The sequence below is a fragment of the Nomascus leucogenys genome, chromosome 8, assembly GCF_006542625.1.
Source record: "Nomascus leucogenys isolate Asia chromosome 8, Asia_NLE_v1, whole genome shotgun sequence".
Lineage (NCBI taxonomy): Eukaryota > Metazoa > Chordata > Mammalia > Primates > Hylobatidae > Nomascus > Nomascus leucogenys.
Genome location: NC_044388.1, coordinates 33,869,049 through 33,889,061, shown reverse-complemented (window position 1 = coordinate 33,889,061; position 20,013 = coordinate 33,869,049). Strand labels below are relative to the sequence as shown.

The following is a 20,013-nucleotide window of genomic DNA, read 5'->3' as shown; positions in this document are numbered from 1 at the left end:
GTAAATTGTATTTAAGTAGACACTGAATGGATATGGGTCCAAAGATTTTCAGTTGATAATTTTATGATTCAACAAGTAAAAAGCACAAAAAATGTTTTTCCTCACTGAGAATTCTATTCATTCTATTAATAAGACTGCTGGTGATGATGATCAAACCTGCAGTGATTGATATAAAACCAACAATTTGGATCTTTCTGTTTGTAACAAATATAGCACTAATCACTGAAGGCCATACTAGTGAGCTATTAAATTCCAGATTGCTGCTCTTACAAATAGATTATTAGAATTCATGGTCCCTCTCTGAACTGAGAAAACTAGACAGAACTTACAATTACATCTTACAGATAAAAAATGCATTTTTGTAAAAAAAGAAAAAAGAATTCTCAATTACAACAGGACACGTGTCATTGCCAGAAATGGCTACGGGAGAAAGGGGAGGAAGGTGTTGAGCTCTCCTGCTGGAGGCAGCTGTGCAAGGGGAGCGGCAGGCGTCTTACCTAGAACAAGTGTGAAGCTGTCCTCCCCGCGCAGCTCAATGTGTTAAACAATAAAGCTGTGAAAGAAGCTGGCATTGCAGGATGTACGTCAGGCACTGAAGATGGTGTTACAAATAAGGGGTACGTTTCTCACCTGTCATCTTCAGGGGAACTCTGTATCAAAGAGCTTTGGAAAGGGTAAGTCCCTTAAGGAAAAAAACAAACAAAACATGGAATGTGCTGCCCTTAGGGCATCTGTAAAAAAAGATGGAAATGATCCATCTATGTGGGTAGATTGAAAAATAAGAGGAATGTTTCCGAACAGAAAGACTTACAGAATATTCTCTTGGGGCTATGAATTAGAGTCCTAAATGGAAAAAAATGGTAGTTCTTTGGAAGTGTGGACATCATTGTTTCCTTCTGATGTTTACAGATTAGTTTTTAGAATTTACAAAGGGATCAGCACACACTTGCATGCATTCTAGGTGTGTGGTAAACAGAGGCTGTTAAAGAACACATTGGACTATATGAGCTGTCTGGGGGGCAAGAAAAAAGCACAGACCCCAGAAAAATGAGCAGAAGTTTTCTTGCTGTGTTCTAAGGGAAGGTACCATGCGTTCTCTACATATTCCAAATGGAAATTTAAATCCTATCAAAATTTTAATGAAATCTGTCAACATCTATGTGGGGGTCAAGGAGGGACTCCCACGGTCTTAGTTACTGAATTACTCCATGCAGTGGCTACAATTAAATACATTTTCCCCAAAAGCAATGCAGAATAAATCAGGGTGAGGTGAAGAGTCATGCAGGTATTGCACTTATGAGAGGATGCATGTGTCAGTGTGCCAGAGACTCTGGAAGAACCACTCCTTTGGGCAGGAGGGTTCCCACTGCAGTGGGGCCAGAGTGAGTGGGGCCTTCCATCGTGCCCTGCGTTGGTACATGTTTAGGCATGGGGTCCAGCTGCCCCTAGTATTTCTCAAACACTGAGTGTGTGTCGTGAATGGTGTAACTTGCTTGTTTGGATCAGATCCTCCTCTCTTCTTCTACCTTCTCTGCTTCTCTGCCTCCCTCTGAACTTCTTCCCTCCTCCTCCTCCCCATTGCGTACTTGCCAAGTATCCTGTTGTATGACAATAAATCCATGTGGGTGAATAACGATTTCTCACAAATTCAACAGGACAACTGAATCTTACCACATTCCTTTCAAATTACATGAAATCTAACTAGACACAGGAGCAGAGTGGAGGGACAGTGACTGTTTCCCCTCCCCCACCCCATCAGCCACACCCATGGAACTAAGCTGTCCCACTATCCCCCCTGCTCAGGCACCAAGAACCTCGCCCAGCTGCGCAGGGGCTTACCTGCTCAGAGTAGTCATTCCCATCGACATCATCACTGTTTGAGTGGCCTCCTGGACTCTGCACATCTATCCCATGACTCTCCAGGATTGCTGCTTCTTCGAAAAAAGCAAATAGATCCCTAAATTATCTGTTACCTTATCACAATGGCTGGAACACTGAATGAATTTTTGTGCTAAGGAAATTAGAATGTAATTAAACAAGAACCTATATTTCTCTACATTTGTTTCTTTTAGACTGTAAGATGGATGAAATTCAACTGCATGTAGGTCAGGGGAGGCACACATTTGCCATTCTGGGGTCTCTGCTGCTGTGCATGTTAGGCGCTTCATAGATACTTGCTAACTAACTAAGCAGTCTTCCTATCTTGGGGTTCTATACTGAGAGCTGTACTAATGAATAAAAAGTGTATTTACAAAGGAAAGGAAAGGAAATGCATTCTATGCCCATACCACGCTCAATGCGCCCGATCTCATCTGATCTTGGAAGCTAAGCAGGGTCAGGCCTGGTTAGTACTTGGATGGAAAAAATGAAATGCAATTTTAGAAGCTAAAAACCAACATCCCACCTGACTCACCAACTTAAATTTCTTATTTATTACTGTTAGTTTTGAATGGGAAAAAATCCTTTATTTCTTCCTTTTTCAGCTGTATTCATAGTTCCCTCCAGGGCACTTTTGGCATTTTTGTTTTCTCTGTTCAGTTTTATTGAAATATAATTAATAAAAATTATATATATTTATGGTGTACAGAGTGATGTTTTGATATGTGTATATATACATAAATGACTACATCAAGAATTCATATTTCTTAAGTGCTCTTTATCTCCGCCTTTTGCTGCGTTCCTTGTCTATTAAGTCTCTTTCATTCCAAACCATTAATCAATTGTTTCCTAATATCTAAGTCATAGTCCAGTAATAATAAAGCAATTCTGGGTATTACATTCCCTTTCTCAAGATCTTACAAGTATCTTTCAAATGTACCACAAGAGCAATCAATTGCTCAGGGGCCATGTCTAATTCTATATTCTAGAACTTTAAGAACAATGAGTTTTATAAATAATAATGTCATTACCATTACACTACAAATAGTGTAAATAATACTAACTGTGGTTTATTAAAAACACAATGAAAGACATTAGGGCAATTTTTGTTAGGCCTAGAAGTTAGGATCCAGCATGGTGGCTCATGCCTGTAATCCCAGCACTTCGGGAGGCCGAGGCAGACGGATCACCTGAGGTCGGGAGTTCGAGACCAGCCTGACCAACACAGAGAAACCCCATCTCTACTGAAAATACAAAATTAGCCAGGTGTGGTGGCGCATGCCTATAATCCCAGCTACTCAAGAGGCTGAGGCAGGAGAACCACTTGAACCCAGGAGGCAGAGGTTGCGGTCACTGCACTCCAGCCTGGGCAACAAGAGTGAAACTCCGTCTCAAAAAAAAAAAAAGAAGTTAGGATCCTTTAGACTTGCAGTTTCTAAACTGAAGTTAATCTTAATATAAACATGACGTTCACAACTGCTGCACAAGAGAAAAGCAGCCTCACTGATACATTACCAATATTGGCTCTCCTCTTGATCTCCTTCCTTCTGTTAGCAAACCAATTATATACTTTCAGGGAGGTAACTCTTTCCAGATCTGACAGTTTTTTGCCTGTGAATACATGCAATACAATTCAGATAATCTATATCTGGGATCCAAGAATAAACTAGTTTTAAGGGCTAATATTTTTATTTTGTTGTTTTTGATTACATTTATTGCCAAAACTATAGATGCAGAGGGATTTTTAAAGTATTACCTGGTACCATGTACACACCCCAATTATTGAATGAATAAATATGCAAATGAATACAAAAACAGCAACTGGTAACACAACATGCTTCAATTCGGAAAGCCATACATAATATTAGAGAATTCCACAAAGTCAGTTGGCTAGGGTGTCAGATCCACGTTCATGTGACAGTACTATGGGGGCTTCATTTAATTACCATTATTGTATCAGAATAAGTTATTCTTTTTTTATTTTTTTGAGAAAGGGTCTCACTCTCTTACCCAGGGTGGAATGCGGTGGTGCAATTATAGCTCACTGCAGCCTTGACGTCCTGGGCTCAAGTGCTCCTCCCACCTCAGCCCCCCGGGCAGCTGGGACTACAGGCCCAGGCCACCATACCAGGCTAACTTTTGTGGTTTTTGTAGAGATGGGGTCTCGCCATGTTGCCCAGGGTAGCCTCCAACTCCTGGGCTCAAGTGATCTGCCCACCTTGGCCTCCCGAAATACTGGGATTACAGGTGTGAGCCACCACAACAACCCAAGATAAGTTATTCTTTATCAAGTATCCAGACAACAGAAATTTACTTACATCTTTAAGGCCTTATGTTAACTAATTACCTGCTGTCTTAGGACAGAGGATATTATACATGTTTTCTTGAAGGCTGAAGGCCACTATGACTGTCCATTATTCTAACTGGGTTGGACTACATAGCACAATTCACGTTGCATTTTAGATTTACCATCTTTGAAGTCCAATGTGATTTTTTATGGATAGTACCATGCTTGCCAATACAGACCCCCCTGTAACAATCCCTCCTCACCTTTCCTTTTGTTTTTCGGCTATTAATCCACAGTGGGTGAAGAAACCAGAAAGCAGGTTTGTTAGGGCCTTGATGATACAGGGGCAAAATGTTCCAGGGAGAGTTCAAGTTTCTGCACAGCTTTAGGGCTGGGACTTTTGGCATGTTTGAAACAGGGTACAGATTCCTTTCACTTGTGTGTCACTGGAGCAGTTTGTAGGGTCTACATTGCTAGAAGTCTGGCTTCTGGGTGAGGGAGAATGAAGGTCTGCTTAATTTCTATAAAACATTAATACTTTTGTATGTAGCCTTTAGGCCAATCAAAATAACTGGCCACATGGAAATCAACTGGATCTATTAACTGAAAATGGTTTATGTTTAACAAAATCTGTAAAATGTGAAATAATATTTTAGCACAAGGAAGAAAATACATTTGAAATATTTAAGTGGGTTTGTTGACTTTGGAACAACAGGACTTCAAAATGGTACTGCCCTAAATTTTTCTTAGCTAAGTAGAAGTCATCTCAATGTGGAAAGGAGATAGAAACTAACTAGAAAAAGAATTCTTTCCCCAAAGAGAAATATAGCATTTTACAATTTTTAACAATTGTTTTAAAAAATTCTATCTTAATCTTATATTGACAAAGCTTGCTTAAATATTTAAAACTTTAACATTATTTCATATCTTTTAGCTAAATTCTTAGAAAAGGAAATCTACACATTAAAAAAATAGTAATTTCAAGGTCTCATATCTCATGTAGGGTCACTCCTTGAAAACTCTCCTATGTGAGCATTTGATTTTGAGTACCATAAAAACATCCCTCAGAAGTACTGTGTGAGCAGGACAGGGCACTGGCCACCTGCAGAAGGATGGCACAGACTGAGCTGGAAGCACCATGCCAAGGCACGCATAAGATTAAGTGTCCTAGATGCCAATCTGTAACCAAGCGCTATGCTGCACCGCAGAGCAAGGCTGTGCCTGCGACCTTACCTGGCTTCTGTATAACTGCATTGCAAGCGTTTGCGATTTCTTCCCTCTTTGCTTCATCTGGGTATTGATTCTCATTGAAGTAACTGCAGAGGCAACCGATACAGACACAAAGTTTTTATTTTTCAAACATACTCTCATTAAAACACTAACTCATTGAAAAATATATTCTGTAAGATGCCACACTCAAGTGTCTACATCCAGGCTGTCGAATGAAATGTTCTGTGAGAGCAGAATCTTCTATGCTGTCCGGTATGGTAGCCACAACTCACAAATGGCTACTGAGCACTTGAAAGGAGGCTAATGTCAGGGATGGAATTTGAATTTTATTTAATTTTAACTAATTTAAATTTGAATAGCTCCATGTGACTACTGGCTATTATATGGGACAAAACAGGTCTACATACTGCTGTGCTTCATTAAAAGATGTCATTGCCGGGCGCGGTGGCTCACGCTTGTAATCCCAGCACTTTGGGAGGCTGAGGCGGGCGAATCACGAGGTCAGGAGATCGAGACCACGGTGAAACCCCGTCTCTACTAAAAAATATAAAAAGAAATTCGCCGGGCGTGGTGGCGGGCGCCTGTAGTCCCAGCTACTCGGAGAGGCTGAGGCAGGAGAATGGCGTGAACCCGGGAGGCGGAGCTTGCAGTGAGCCGAGATTGCGCCACTGAACTCCAGCCTGGGCGACAGAGCAAGACTCTGTCTCAAAAAAAAAAAAAAAAAAAGATGTCATTGATATAAAAGTTATTTTTGATATGTGTGACTGATTCAAGTCACAGAGCTATATTATTTAGGCACTGGTAACAATAGGACTTTTTTTATTGTCCAACTGTTTGTAGTAGCAAAAATTGGAAATTACTCAAGTATCCATCAGTAGAATGGCAGAACAAATTATGGGATATCTATACTTATACGTAGCTATTTAAAACTAGTAGGAAAAAATAAGTTAGAGTTCTGTCCACTGACCTGGAGGGATGTTTATGACATATTTCTAAATGAGGAAAACTATTTGCAGAATAATATTGAAAACACCATTATTTTCAATATTGGTATTATACCAATAATAATATGAAAATACCATTACAGAATTTAAAAATTCCTATGTGTACATAAGTTTGCATAGATGAAAGCTGGAAGACTACACAGTAAGCTTAAATACCAGTTACTGATTTGTGGGGAGGGGGCTTAGTGGGAGGAGTTTAAACATTTTCATTTGTTAAAAAAATATGTATTACTTTTGCACTTTTTAAAGTACAATAGTACTTTAAAAAAAGAATAAATTTACTGAACCCATCCTTAGAATTCTCAGACCCATCAGACTGCATGTGGGAATAGAATGCTTATTAATGCTACTTTTTCAGTCACCCATGAGTTTAAAAAGAGAAAAGGAGAACTTTCATGGTTTGAACTTGGAAACTTCCAATCAGGAAATGGACCCCTGTCAAATTCTAGCACCTACCGTTTCTTCAGGGGTTTCCCTTTCCACATAATCCAGCCTTTCTTATGCCTCCAGCACTCCTGTCTGCACTGGTGGAAATGCCATCCTACTGTGAATAGCACTGGAGGCCCCAGCCCTTCCTGAGGATCACCTGCAAACCCAGCTCCTAACACTACTCCCTCCTCTCACTGCCCACTCCTCCTTGGAGGGCATGGCTTCACTGCAGTTATTTATCTATTTAACCTCATCTGATGCAGTCCTGACTCACAGCAGCTGCCCCCACCTAACCACCTTTTTCTTCTGTAAAACTTAAGTCATATAGCTATATCCTCCCAGTCTTGTCAACTACCACCCTCCACCACGGTCTTCTGCTTTATTTGAGCATCTCTTCCTGCGTGATTTTCTCCTATCATTTCTGGGACTCCAGTGTTCATACTGAGGATTTTTCCAAGTCACTACCCTCATAATCGCTCCACTTTCACATTTCTAATGGCTTTTGTCTCTGCTCTATGCCTATTTACTTAGGCTGAGATGCTCTGGATTAACTCTGAGAACTAACAGCATGGCTGTCACCTATGAGCCAGTTAGAATGGCAGAATCTCAGACCCCACCTCAGACTTACTAAATCAGAATCTGAATTTTAACAAGATTTCCAGGTGACCTAAATGCACAGGTCATAACTTCTGAGATGTACTGGATGAGTTCATTTACACAAAATTTAACAAAAACAAAAAGCAGATACTAAGTACATAATATGTGCTTGTCACTGTGGGTAAAGAAAGATGATATAGTTTCTGACTCTGAAGTGTTCACAGTCTCCTAGAGAGAGACATGTAAGTCAATACCCTGTGGTGAAATGCCATAGGATGTATGGACAGAGCACTGAGGGAGCACGGATGAAGGCGTTTTCGGTGTTGTTGGCAGAAGCTTGGAAAGGCGTCACTGAGGAATGCCATCTGAGTTACGTCTAGAGAATGTGCAGGAGGTTGCAAGGCAGAGAAGAGGAGGAAGAGCATTTTATATAAAAGGGAACAGCATGTGCAAAGGCAAAATGGTAGATAAAAGCTTTTGAGGACTCTGGGCATAGAGAAGAGTTAAATGTGGCTAGAACATGGGGCTTGTACAAAGCAATGATGAGATACTGGCCTGGAAAGGTGGGATGGGGCCAGCTTGTGAAGACCCTTGTCTGTTCCTTAAGAAGACTTCATACTGAAATAAACGGGGTGCCTTAGAGGTTTCCAAGATACACAGAGATATACTCCCATCTGTTCTCTAGAAAGACAACACTTTATCTTCAAGGCTTAACCCTTGGAATTCTACCTCCATGATCTTAAATTCTAAAATTGCCCAGTCAACTTTGTATTTACCTATGCCTCCTCTTCAAAATAATTTGTTCTTCACTTTCTTTATTATCTCTAACTGCTTAATCCCCCCACCCACCAGTTACAAAAACAAAAACAATCTCTGTTTATCTCTCCTGTTTGGGCTTCACCTCTCATTTCTTAGCCTAAACTCCATGGCATGCGAAATCAGCAACTTCCCTTAGGAGAAACTAGATTGTTTAGCTTTTCTGTCCTTCCACCATACCTGTCCAGCCAATCTCCTACCCTGCAGAAAGCAACTTCCATTTATTTTCTTCCATCCTTCTCTCAGGGGACCAAGTGTTCCTGGACAAAGTCATAAAATAGGGCCAATTGGTTTTTTTAATAAATCCACATTTTTCAACCTTAACTGGGACCCTCATTTCTGTTGGGAATTCTATTGGTCTTTTCTAACCAATTGCCTTTCATATCCCATCTTTTCTGCCCCACTTACCTGAAAACTTTATACTCTCTTACCCCAAGCCCTCAAACTGACCACTGTCACTTTTTGCAGATGACCTTGCTTTCTCTCTTATGAAGATAGAGATTATTTAATATGAGTTAATTGCTTGGCTTCTCAACTTGTACACTGTTCTGAGCATTACTCATTCATTTGTCTTATGGCAGAGGAAGATGCATGCATTCTCCTCCTCTTCAAGGTCAACTTCTCCGCTTTTGTCTTTGACCTCATTCCCCTTCCTTTCATTTTCTCAACTCTCTCCTTTCTTTCCTGCATATCTCATCTTTTCCCTGTGCCCATACAGTGATCTTACTTCACTGTTTTTATAATACATATTTCTTCATTATTGTGTTCTCTGAAGTCAGGATGCATTTTAAAATTGGTGGTGTTTTGTCTCCCTTACTGGTACGTCAAATAAGGTGTGTCTTACAATCAAGGCCTTCTTAGATTTGATGGGATACAGTAGTTGCTAAGACCTACGGGTTCCTTTTAAGCAATAGCTCTTTGGCCAGTGTACCTCATTGTGACATCCCTTTTCTTCCAAGTGACTGCAAAGCCTGTAATGACACTGTACCCCCTCCAATGCCTGATTAATATTCCTAAAGCACATCTCTAGTCACTATCCTGTTCAGAAATTCTCAAAGGTTTATTATAGAGGTGTTCAAAGTCCCCCCCAAACAACCTCTACATCTTTATCTGCTACTCCCATATATGCATGCTGCCACCTAGGAAAATGGAATAACTCTGTAAACTCCTTGCATCTCTGTGCCTTTCTCTTGCAAGTACATCAACTTTTTGCCTCCCCCACCTCGCAGTGCAAATCTTATCCATCTTTCAGGGTACAGCTCAAATATCACCTCTTGGCCAATCAAAGGTATTTTCTTTGCCCTACGAATCCCACTGCACTTCATCTGTTCCTCTCTTACATATCTTTCATCTTGTATTATAGTTATCACTGTATACATCTGTCTTCTACTACACTGAAAACCACCTGATGCCAGGGTACAAGTCTGACTCATCCTCACACACATTCCTCACTAATGATAGTGTTGACGAGTCAATAATGATAGACAAAGGCACCACCAACCCAGTGTGGGGGCCTCCAAAAGAAATGGATCTCACAGTAAATGAACTGCTAACAAGAGAGGGCAAAGAGGTATTGCAAAACAGATCTTGAAGGATACGTACTAAGGGGTTAGCAATGACTGTCTCCAAGAATCGAGAGTGTTGGGGATGGGGGCAAAAACAGGAAAACATTGGTGGCAATTAAGAATGATTTTCACTTTTTCTTGGAGAAATAAGAAAAAATTAAAAAAAAATTGACATTCTGCCTTATATGCTTCTCTGTTGAATTTCTGAAATAAACACATGCTATTTTTATAAATTACTTTTTAAGAAGAGAACTTGGGGGAGACAGTACAATATTTAAGAACTAGTTTAATGATCAGTACAACTCTGTAACTATTTATGTTTGGAAAGCGTATTTGGACCAGCTAGAAAATATTAGGATTGTGATTTCTGTTCTTGTGACAAATAGATAAAGCCATGCTATCTCTGGAAGCTAAATTAGAATTCACAATTATTCATGGTATATATAATTTTTTGTACTGAGTTAAAAAGGTTTAAAATTAATTAAATTTAATTAAAGATCAAAATTAATCTGTATTTTTAGGATCTAACTATATAAAATAAAGAAGACCAGAGTAAAAAAGGAAATCAGTAACTTTTTCCAAATCAAAGGCTAAAGAAAATAAGAATTGATTCAATATGGTTTTAAATCTCTAAGCCTGGTAACTAATTAATCCTTTCTTCTCTATTAAAGACCTGTTATTTTTGTAATTAAGAAATGTAGGCCTATTAAAAAGTATGAATTTTCATTCAAACGTGCTACTGCAGCTGGAGGTGTATACAAAGGACTGTTAGCACAACTTTCTTCTTTCTCTATTTCTGTAATGTTTCAATGTTTAAAAAATATTAATTCAAGATATACAGTATAATCTAAACTGATAAAATGACATTTATAGTACCTCATGGTAAATATTTAAGTTTAAAAAGTAATAAGATTTTTCACTACAAAACTCTTAAAACTTTTTGTGAGAAAAGACACACAATATTGATATAAGTAGAAAAGTTTTTTGAAGGTAAAGGTAGACCAGGAAATAAAATAGCAAACAACTATGTATTACATGACCATGCATAAGGCCTTGTACTTCAGGGGTATGAGTAATTTCAAAATATGGGCCCTGATTATGGTTCGAGAAGAAGATATAAAAAAGCTAAATAGTAAAAGGAGTCAAAACATAACTGTGACAAAATAAAATGCATCTAGCTTCTAATTAAGTATAAAACAACATGTTAAATTCAGAAAAGAGTGATATCTCTATGGACTGGGCTGATCTGGGAAAGCTCATTGAATTGGGCAGGCTTCTGAGTGGTGTTGGAGAGGCAAAGGCAACACTAACAGTAAAGACAAAAATATAAAGGCATAAAAACTTAAGACATACTTGAAAAACAGAAGGCAACTAGTGATGTGATCTGATTACACTACAGGGCTTACATAAGGGTGGTCATACACCCTGGTTTGCCTGAGATAGTGCTGTTATCTTGGATTATTAACAAATCTCATCTTAATCCCCCAGAGTGTCCCACTTTGGACAATAAATTATATGGCCACCCTAGGACCACACTACATTATATACATATCTGAATTTAATGTCAACTAAAATCCTCTGAGTCTCTTTCACATGTGCTCTGACAAGGAGGATATAGTAGTTGCTCAGAAAAAAGGAAGCATCAAGAGGAAGATGGCTATAGTTTCTACCTACTCACAAAAGGAGGTATTTAAGCCCAAAAAATATGCGTGGCATATAATAGTAAGTATCTAATCAACAGATGGTTGAATAAATGAATACATTAGGGAATAAATGAATGGGAAAAGGAAACAAAGGTGAAAACAGAAAACAGAGGTTTCAGTTAAGACTTTTGGTAAAACTCAGACTATCTCAGGAGAAAGTGAGGATTTCGCCATTTTGTACAATTATCTTCTCTAAGTACATTTGGTGGTTTTAGCCTAAGATATTTTTATTTGTGTTTATTTTTGATATTTGTGTTCATTTCTGAGCTATACATAACCAAAATGAGCTGCCAACGAAGTCGGGAAATAGATCTAATAACTCTGATTTTGAATATACTGAATTAATCATTCATTTTAATCACCTAAAAATGTTGAGTCCTAGTTTATACCAGGCAATTGGCTAAATGGTGGCAAAGGTGAACCAGACAAAGCTTCCCCAAGTAGTCACCAGGAGAGACAGGTGTGTAAAGATATTATGAAGTATTGTGAAAGAAATTGTATTAGTTCTATGAATACAGTACTGTGGTAGCAGAGAGGAGTGTATATTTGGGCAGGGTCTTGAAGAAAGAGCAAGGGTTTTCAAGGCAGAGAGGGTGGGTACAGGGAAATGCTGTCAGGCAGAGGAAACAACACCATGTCCAAAGGCAGTGAAAGAGTCACGAAAGAGCTTACAAAGTTCCGAAAATGGGAAGGAGTTTAGTGTGGCTAGAATACACAGTGTATGACAGGGGGTTGTGAAAGGTTGGGTCCAGATTTTAAAGGGTATGGAGTTAACTTTCTAGGCAACTGGGAGCTGTAATTTAAAGCAGAGGTATTCTAAGATCAAACTTATTTTTATAGGGCAATATTTCTGCTGATACTAGAGGCAGAAGCCAGTTAGGCAGCTATGACGATGGCTGTGGAGAAGGCCTCAAGTAGACTGAGGCCTGGACATAGAAAGGAAAGGTGAGATTCAAGAGATGCTTTGGAATGGTGATAAAACACATTCAAGACAGCCCTAGGAACAGTACACACTGTTATTCACCTTCCAGCATTTTAGATTATTTTGAAGGACTAGAAATTTCTGTTACCAAGTGGATAAACTGTAGGAGAACTTGGCTGTTGGGCTCGAAAGGGGACCTGTTTCTGAAATGAAACTCTGGAGCTCAAAACATACTTCTAGTCCATATGAAATGTATATAGCCCTAAACATTTTCTAAGACAAAACAGAAAAGAAGCATAAACAGAAGTCCACGGGTAGCAATAAAAAAGTGATAAAATAAATCCAGAGGGCACTACACTTTTACAAAGGACACTGTTGGCTGAGTGATCAGTGAATGTCTTCACAGGGAGAAACCAAATGATCTTTTGCCAGACAATGACAGCAAAGAATTAAAATGAAAAGTGGCAAAATAATTTACATGAGATGAGAAACCATAAGCTAGTAACAAATGGAAATGTCCTTGAACCACTTTCATTTCAATAACGCTGAAGTCTATAAAAATTGCAGCCAAATAATTCCTCCTTTTGTGTCTGCGTGAGCATATAGAAAAGACAGAGACTGACTCTCCAAGCAAGGGATAATGCCATGTAAATGAACATGTTCTTCTGTGCCTTCATGTGAGCTATCTCTGCTAAGGAAATATTTAAACCTCACCATTTCAGTTATCCAAAATAAGGTTTTAGGATTGCCAGACATTTCCCACTAACTACAATTCCGTGTGTATTTCTTCATCACCAAGTAAACTTACTGGGCAGTGGGCAGGAAAGGCCTGCTTTTAGAAGAAAGATTACTCTTTCAGAAGAAGGAAAAAAACCAGCTTTAAACATACTTTAGAACCTAAGTCACATCTCCTATTTGAGAGTATCTATGTGGTAAATGATCTCTGGAAATAAACAAAACAATTTACATATCCAACCACCAGGGACTGGGTAATAAATAAGAGGATATTCTTAAAATGGATTTAGTCAATGAAAATCATGTTTTCAAAGATCATATAAGTGAGAAAGTATAAAACTACATATCTGGCATAACCACCTTTTGTTTAAAAAGATATGTAGATGTATACATAATACACAGAAAAATGACTAAAATGAAATATGCCAAATGTTAACAATTACCATATTTGGATGGTAGTATTAAGAGGTATTTTAATTTTCTTTATATTTTCTTGTGCATCCCCCAATTTTATATATTAAGCATGTGCTAATTTTATAATTTGGAAAAGCATTATTTGAAAATAAAGTTTGCTGTCTTAAATTATCAGCAAAATGGAATTAGATTAAAATTATTCTTAAATAATAAACTTTAGCCTATCTTAATGCTAACTTTTAGCAACAAACCAATTTGTATTTTAAAAGTTTGTTTTGCAAACACACTGAGGTATAAGAAACAAAAGATGTTCTATACTAATGTATTTTTTACAGATGAGCTTATTTTTAACTCTGCAGACTTAATAAAATAAATAATGTCTCTGTCCATATCAACCTTTTAGAAGGTGTGAGCATAAGCTAAAATATAAATGAGTTCTGTTACAGAAGAAGCTGTAAGTTTTCACGACTTTGCAGCATCTTAAGGTTTTAAAATAGAACAGCCCGTGAAAAGAGAAGAGAGTTCTAAACGGAAAAATTAGTACTGGCCTAGGAAGTGATTCACATGAGAAAGTGAATTCTTGAAGCCTAATTTACAAATGCCTATGGAATCGCATAACACAGCTCATTACACATGGATTTAGATGTAACACAGAGCAGATCTGACAAAGAATCAAAGACCTTTAAGCTGAAACCTTCTTTATTTTGCAGGGGAGGACATGAACTTTGCAAATGAGGAGCCAGAAAGAACTGACTTGCTCAAGGTCACATGACCTATAACTCAGGTTTCCTGACTTATTAGTTCAGTGGCTCAGGAACAGCCATTACTCAGCTAAGACATGGTATTGTTTCCGACTTCATTTAACATATGTAATGAAAATCTCTGTATCAATGGATCACCTAGACCAAGTTACTGTTAATGTCACAAGAGTTCTCAGAAGCAAAGATGTGATGGTATCAGAAAGAAACTCATGACAGCCCAAGGACCACAGTTACATCTCATCTAGCCTTGCCTTTTCCTCTTTGGGAAAGGAAATCTAATTGCTCTGGAGACACAACCATAACACTGACCTTCCTTTTTTCCTGAGCAGAGGAGAATTAAATAAACCCTGGGACTTCTCACTTGAAACAACATCAACACCCATTAAAAGTCTGTCTACTGCACAGTTAACCTATCTTAGAAGAGTTAGTGCCTCTTCAGACACTAGCAAAGTTTCCAAATCATTATCAGGATGGTAGGATGCTTTTCTTGTTTAAAAAAGAAAAAAATCCATACATGAGAATAAGAATTATGGACACCATGTAAGAAATGTGCCCTAACATAAAGTTTTCCTTTCCCCAGGCCCTTCACTGCAAAGGCTCTGTGTTTAAATGTTTCATTTACTTGCAGCATGCTAATTGCCACTAGACCCCATTTGCCAATTGATAAACAGGTGTCAAGCATAACACTGGATTTAGAAGGTGAGTTTTTAGTACACTTTATCCTATTACTGAGCCTTTGAAACAATACAGGCTATCATTTGTCCTAAAACATGCAGCCTTAAATGAAGTCCTACCATACTAGAGGTTTGGTGTGAGTCTTATTACTATGTAACAATTGGTTATCCTTCTAATGTGTATTATCTTTTAATCATGTCTATGAAGACCATGAAAAGAATGGAGATAATTTTCTAGAGGTGTCACAAAAACAGTAAAACTGACAAATTCGAACCAACTTAAAGAAAAACAACTGAGAAACAGTATTTCTCCTGAAACATGTCTTTTGACTACCACTGAATTTAGCAAGTATTTGCTTAGCCCTCCATTTTATTTAAATAAGAAAAAGAACATGCACAAGAGGGCACTGTTTGGTTTTGCTAGTCTGTGGATTTCCTAGTTTCCTAATGAAACGACCAAATGCAAGTGACAACTAAGGTCATACCAGTGGAAACAGTGGTACCTAAGTCCCATCTCCTATTTGAGTAAACTGCACTTAACCAGTTCACAAACTCCTAGGGCACTGGCAGTGGTATACTCCTTCCTGCATTTGCTCCACTTTAGCTAGATGGCAGCTGCATCTTGCTTTCTCTGTTTTGTCAGCCTTCACTGGTAGGAGGTAGGTTTACCAAAGAGGTTTGTAAGGTGACCTAGAATTAAGTTTCTTATTCCTGGTGTACAAGGTGTCCCAAGGCAGGGAGCCTATTCTTTTTTTTAAAAGTGCTGAATTATAAACTGGTCACTTACAAACCTGACACGACTGACCAATAATTATTATAACATGGAGATCAACAGAACAGGATTGATAAGGATCAATCCATTGTTTTTTTGCATGGTTTTTCTTATGATCAATACTATGCTTCTGCAAAATGACTACCTCTTGCTAAAAGGCTATTGTCTATATCTAAAATGAGAACTGGTCCTCCCAGGGATCAATCCAAATTCTTTCTCTCAACAAGCAGCAAACTAAGCATGGAGAATAGCACAGATTCTTTTAAGAATCAGAGGTGCATTGGTCTGGGATTATCCTGATATGCCTCTGAAGGCAGAGGGAGAAACACAATACTTTGTACACATGGGTACTTATTACTTTTTCTTAAACCTAGACTTTTACTTCTTTTTTCTTAGGTTTGCTGCTGTTTTAGGTGGGAGTCAATCAAACTACCAGGATATAGATAAATGCCTTTGTTTGTTTATTTATTTATTTATTTTATTTTGAGACGGAGTCTCACTCTATTGCCCAGGCTGGAGTACAATGGCGCAATCTCAGCTCACGGCAACTTCTGCCTCCCGGGTTCAAGTGATTCTCCTGCCTCAGCCTCCCAAGTAGCTGGGATTACAGGCGTGCACCACCATGCCTGGCTATTTTTCTGTATTTTTAGTAGAGACAGGGTTTCACCATGTTGGCCAGCTGGTCTAAAACTCCTGACCTCAAATTATCCACCTGCCTCGGCCTCCCAAACTGCTGGGATTACAGGTGTGAGCCACCATGCCTGGCCCTCAATTGCCTTTTGAAAAGCCAAATTAATTCTGATAACATTTGACCAAAAAATGTGCTACTTATATTAATACTGACCAAGCTGGAAAGTTATCTTACCAATTGTATACAAGCTAAATAAATTCCTTTACAGTCACACTGCAGAGCAAAAATATTTTGATGACAAACCTAGTAAGATGATGATAATTACATAATAGTGTCAAGAAGGACAGAAACATAGCTTAATCTGGCCTTTTAATTTAATGGATGACATGTCAAAGTAGGAACCAACTAAATAGACTATTTGGATGAGACACTATTATAATCATGACTCCTGGGTTTTCAAAGTATACTCTACGACCACTATTAGATGCCTCCTACCACTGAACTAACACAGTCCATTCGAGTTTCCTCAACCAAACTTGGATATTTACCAACAAGTTCAGATCCTACCAACTGAGTTCTTCAAACACCAAACACATATATAAGCCTCTGTACATGTTGTGAATGTTTAAAACAATAATGATTTCTTAATGCCATTAAGGCCAGAACCACATGTGTCTTGTTAATTACTGTATTGCCCAGTATCTATTACAATGATTGGTACAAAGTAGAAGCTCAACAAATATTTGCTTGAGTTTTTGAAGGCTCACTAGTTTTCTGTGAAGATTTTCCAATTCGTCTATAAGTTGATCTCCCTTGGTATTAATGTTTATAATATGATGCCTAGAATTCTGCTCTGGGATGAATCATATACTTAATTGGTTACTCATTATATACAACACCAGTATTTACCTAACTGTGCTTCATTTATTTGTAAACTGCGGCCACAGAACATTGTATGAGGAACATGGGGTCTTTTGCCCTGTTTAATTGGCTTGGGGACTAGAGAAATAAGGGGTATGCCATTTGTACAAAATGAAACTGCTAGCAAAGCATCTCTATGAGGATAGGGAAAAATTTTAATCTGCCTCAAAAACATCATGATAATTTCTCTTCTGGCTATTTCTGTTTGACCAAAAAGGAACCAGGAAGTATAATTTGCCAATTTTAAAATGCATTTAAGCACAGTTCATCTTCTTACTGGCTATGAGAAATGGACTGGGATAACTTTACCTGTCAATAAGTGGGAAAGTTTTGTTGTTTTTTCCTCAAATAGTCTAATGGATTGAAATGAGGTCATGTCCAGGCTCCTGTTGTCTATATAAATGTTAAGAACTGCCTTCTATTTGTAGAGATACAGGAGGTGTAGTTCATTATGTTCCCCCCAAGTCATTCCATATGGAGTATAAAAGAGGATAAACTCCTTTTAAAATACAACTTCCGGCACAATTAATTCCAAAATTTATAGTGTATTCTTCCAGCATGTTCTCTTAGAACAGCAACGACATCAGAAGAGAGAGGAAGGAAGACCAGCTTGCCAGGGGTTGCGGTGATGGCAAAACAGCCTAAGGGAGGGCGGAGTGCATGTTTTACATCCTCGTTCATTACAGGCCAGGACAAACATCACATTTTAAAGGACTCAACTCTGCTCCCACAAAATGTTTTTTTAATGGATGAGAATGATATAATGTTCTAAGGAAAACAACACTGAGGCATTCGAAACTAATTTTCCTGTTTTTTGAGTCATTTTGATTGGATCACTTTAAATCTTTTGATTATTATTATCAATCATCAAATTGATTTGAATGCCTTACGATTTTAACAAAATTAGAAAATACTGCACTACCATATCTCCCACCTTGAGTCTAACATATATGGTGGGGGAAAGAGGGTGGTAACATTTTCTAATTTTGTTAAAGTTATAGGATGTTCTTAAATATTCAATCAAGTTCAAGTGACATTCTGTAATATCAGACTTTACACACAGCACTATGCCAGCCTATAGACCAGCCGAGTATAACCAAACCCTAGCCCAAAGGAGCATAACAACTGCACCACTGAAATACCAAGTAAACTTTACTTTGCAGATGGTGAAATAATTCATTCTGGCAAAGATATTGCCCACATTTTCATCCTAGCAATGCACCTTTATAATACAACTCAGTTAAAGAAAAACTGAATTTTATAATTTTTGTTAACAATGTACCTGTGTAACACAAATCAGCAGGAAAAAAAAATTGATCAAAAGATTTTTTTTTTTTTCTAATTGAAAATGACTGGAATTTCAAGATGTTTCCTTCATCATGTAGAAAGGAGAATCTTATTTAGGCTTCTGTCTTTAAGAAGGAAGGCTAGAAAGATTTTTCAAAACAGTTTCAATTTTTTAATTCCCAGGATGTTTTACAAATATTAACAGAAAATCCACCCCCCTCCTCCCACCCCCCAAAAAGTTTGAATCATTGGCATTAAAGAGTTATTACTTCTGTTTTATATCTGGGAGAAAAGTGGCACCAACCCCAAAAACCAATTAAGAAAAATGTTTTTTGGTTATTAAAAGAACATACTTCACATAGATACAAATAGGATGCTTTGAGAAAGACAAATGTTGCAAATGTCTCAACGTAAGGTCATTCCCAATCTGGCTGCAACCTACTCACTCAGCCTCATTTCCCACCCGACTGAGCAGACACTCAGCAGCCTCATTTTTCCAGCCTCTGTGCCTTTGCACATGCTGCTCCCACTGCTGGCCATGTCATTCTTCCTCTTCTCACCCCACTGAAACTGTACCACTCTCCAGGACCCCATTCCACTGTCACCTCAGGGTTTCCTTTCTTTGCACCACTCTCCTGTGTCCTTACTGTACTTGGTACACATCTCTTGTGTGACATTTTTAACCTGACTCCTCCAATGGACTGAGCCTGCCAGGGCTAGGAGCTAATCTTTCCATACTCCTCAGCACGGGCACAGTGTTGAGGAGCAACACTATTAGAAAAGGTATGTTCCTGAAGCCATACCAAAGTACTCCTATTAGATAGGTGTGGTTATTAAAGTCATTTATAACAAGCAATTTCCATAAGGACACATAGCTGGTGAGTAAGGGGGTAGGGCCTGGAGCACCAGTTGTTCTAACTCCAAAGTCTGTGTTTTTAACCACTATGTCTCAGAAAAAAAAAAAATGACAAGAAAAAAAATGTACAGACTATTAAATATATAAGGTAAATTATTTATTTCAATATTTATCTTTGGATATTTATGATATTTATGGCTTTTTACATTGTTATAATAATATACTGTTTCTTCTTTTGCTTAACATTATTTCATTTACATTTTCTTCAAATTTACATAGGCCATATCTGTCATCTTACAATGATATTCTACTTAATAAATTCATCATCACTGACTTAGCCACTTGCTACAAAGCTATCAGAGTTGAATGTAAAGAAGCTGGAAAAACATTCGCTAAATTTCCTATCCAAATATAACCACCATCTTGGTCAGACACATGGGCTCTTTGATATGAGATATGAAGAAGATATCCTCAGCTAGTTCGCTCAATTCAGCAGCAACATAATAAAGAAGAAAATGAAATGTAAGTATT

At 38.1% G+C, this 20,013-nt stretch overlaps 1 protein-coding gene across 16 annotated transcripts in view; it reads right to left on the bottom strand.

Moving 5' to 3' along the window:
- The window catches only part of HMBOX1 (homeobox containing 1), a 187,079-nt gene that overhangs the window by 13,980 nt on the left and 153,086 nt on the right, over positions 1-20,013 (bottom strand). For 4 of the 16 annotated variants that reach the window (XM_030817038.1, XM_012508503.2, XM_030817037.1 and 1 more), the window contains 4 exons: positions 5,399-5,481; positions 3,394-3,489; positions 1,840-1,934; positions 1,527-1,598 (listed from right to left, as the gene is read on the bottom strand). In XM_030817038.1, the coding sequence (XP_030672898.1) occupies positions 1,527-1,598; positions 1,840-1,934; positions 3,394-3,489; positions 5,399-5,481 (346 nt within the window). The other 12 variants (XM_030817043.1, XM_012508504.2, XM_030817044.1 and 9 more) reach the window with 8 other exon arrangements.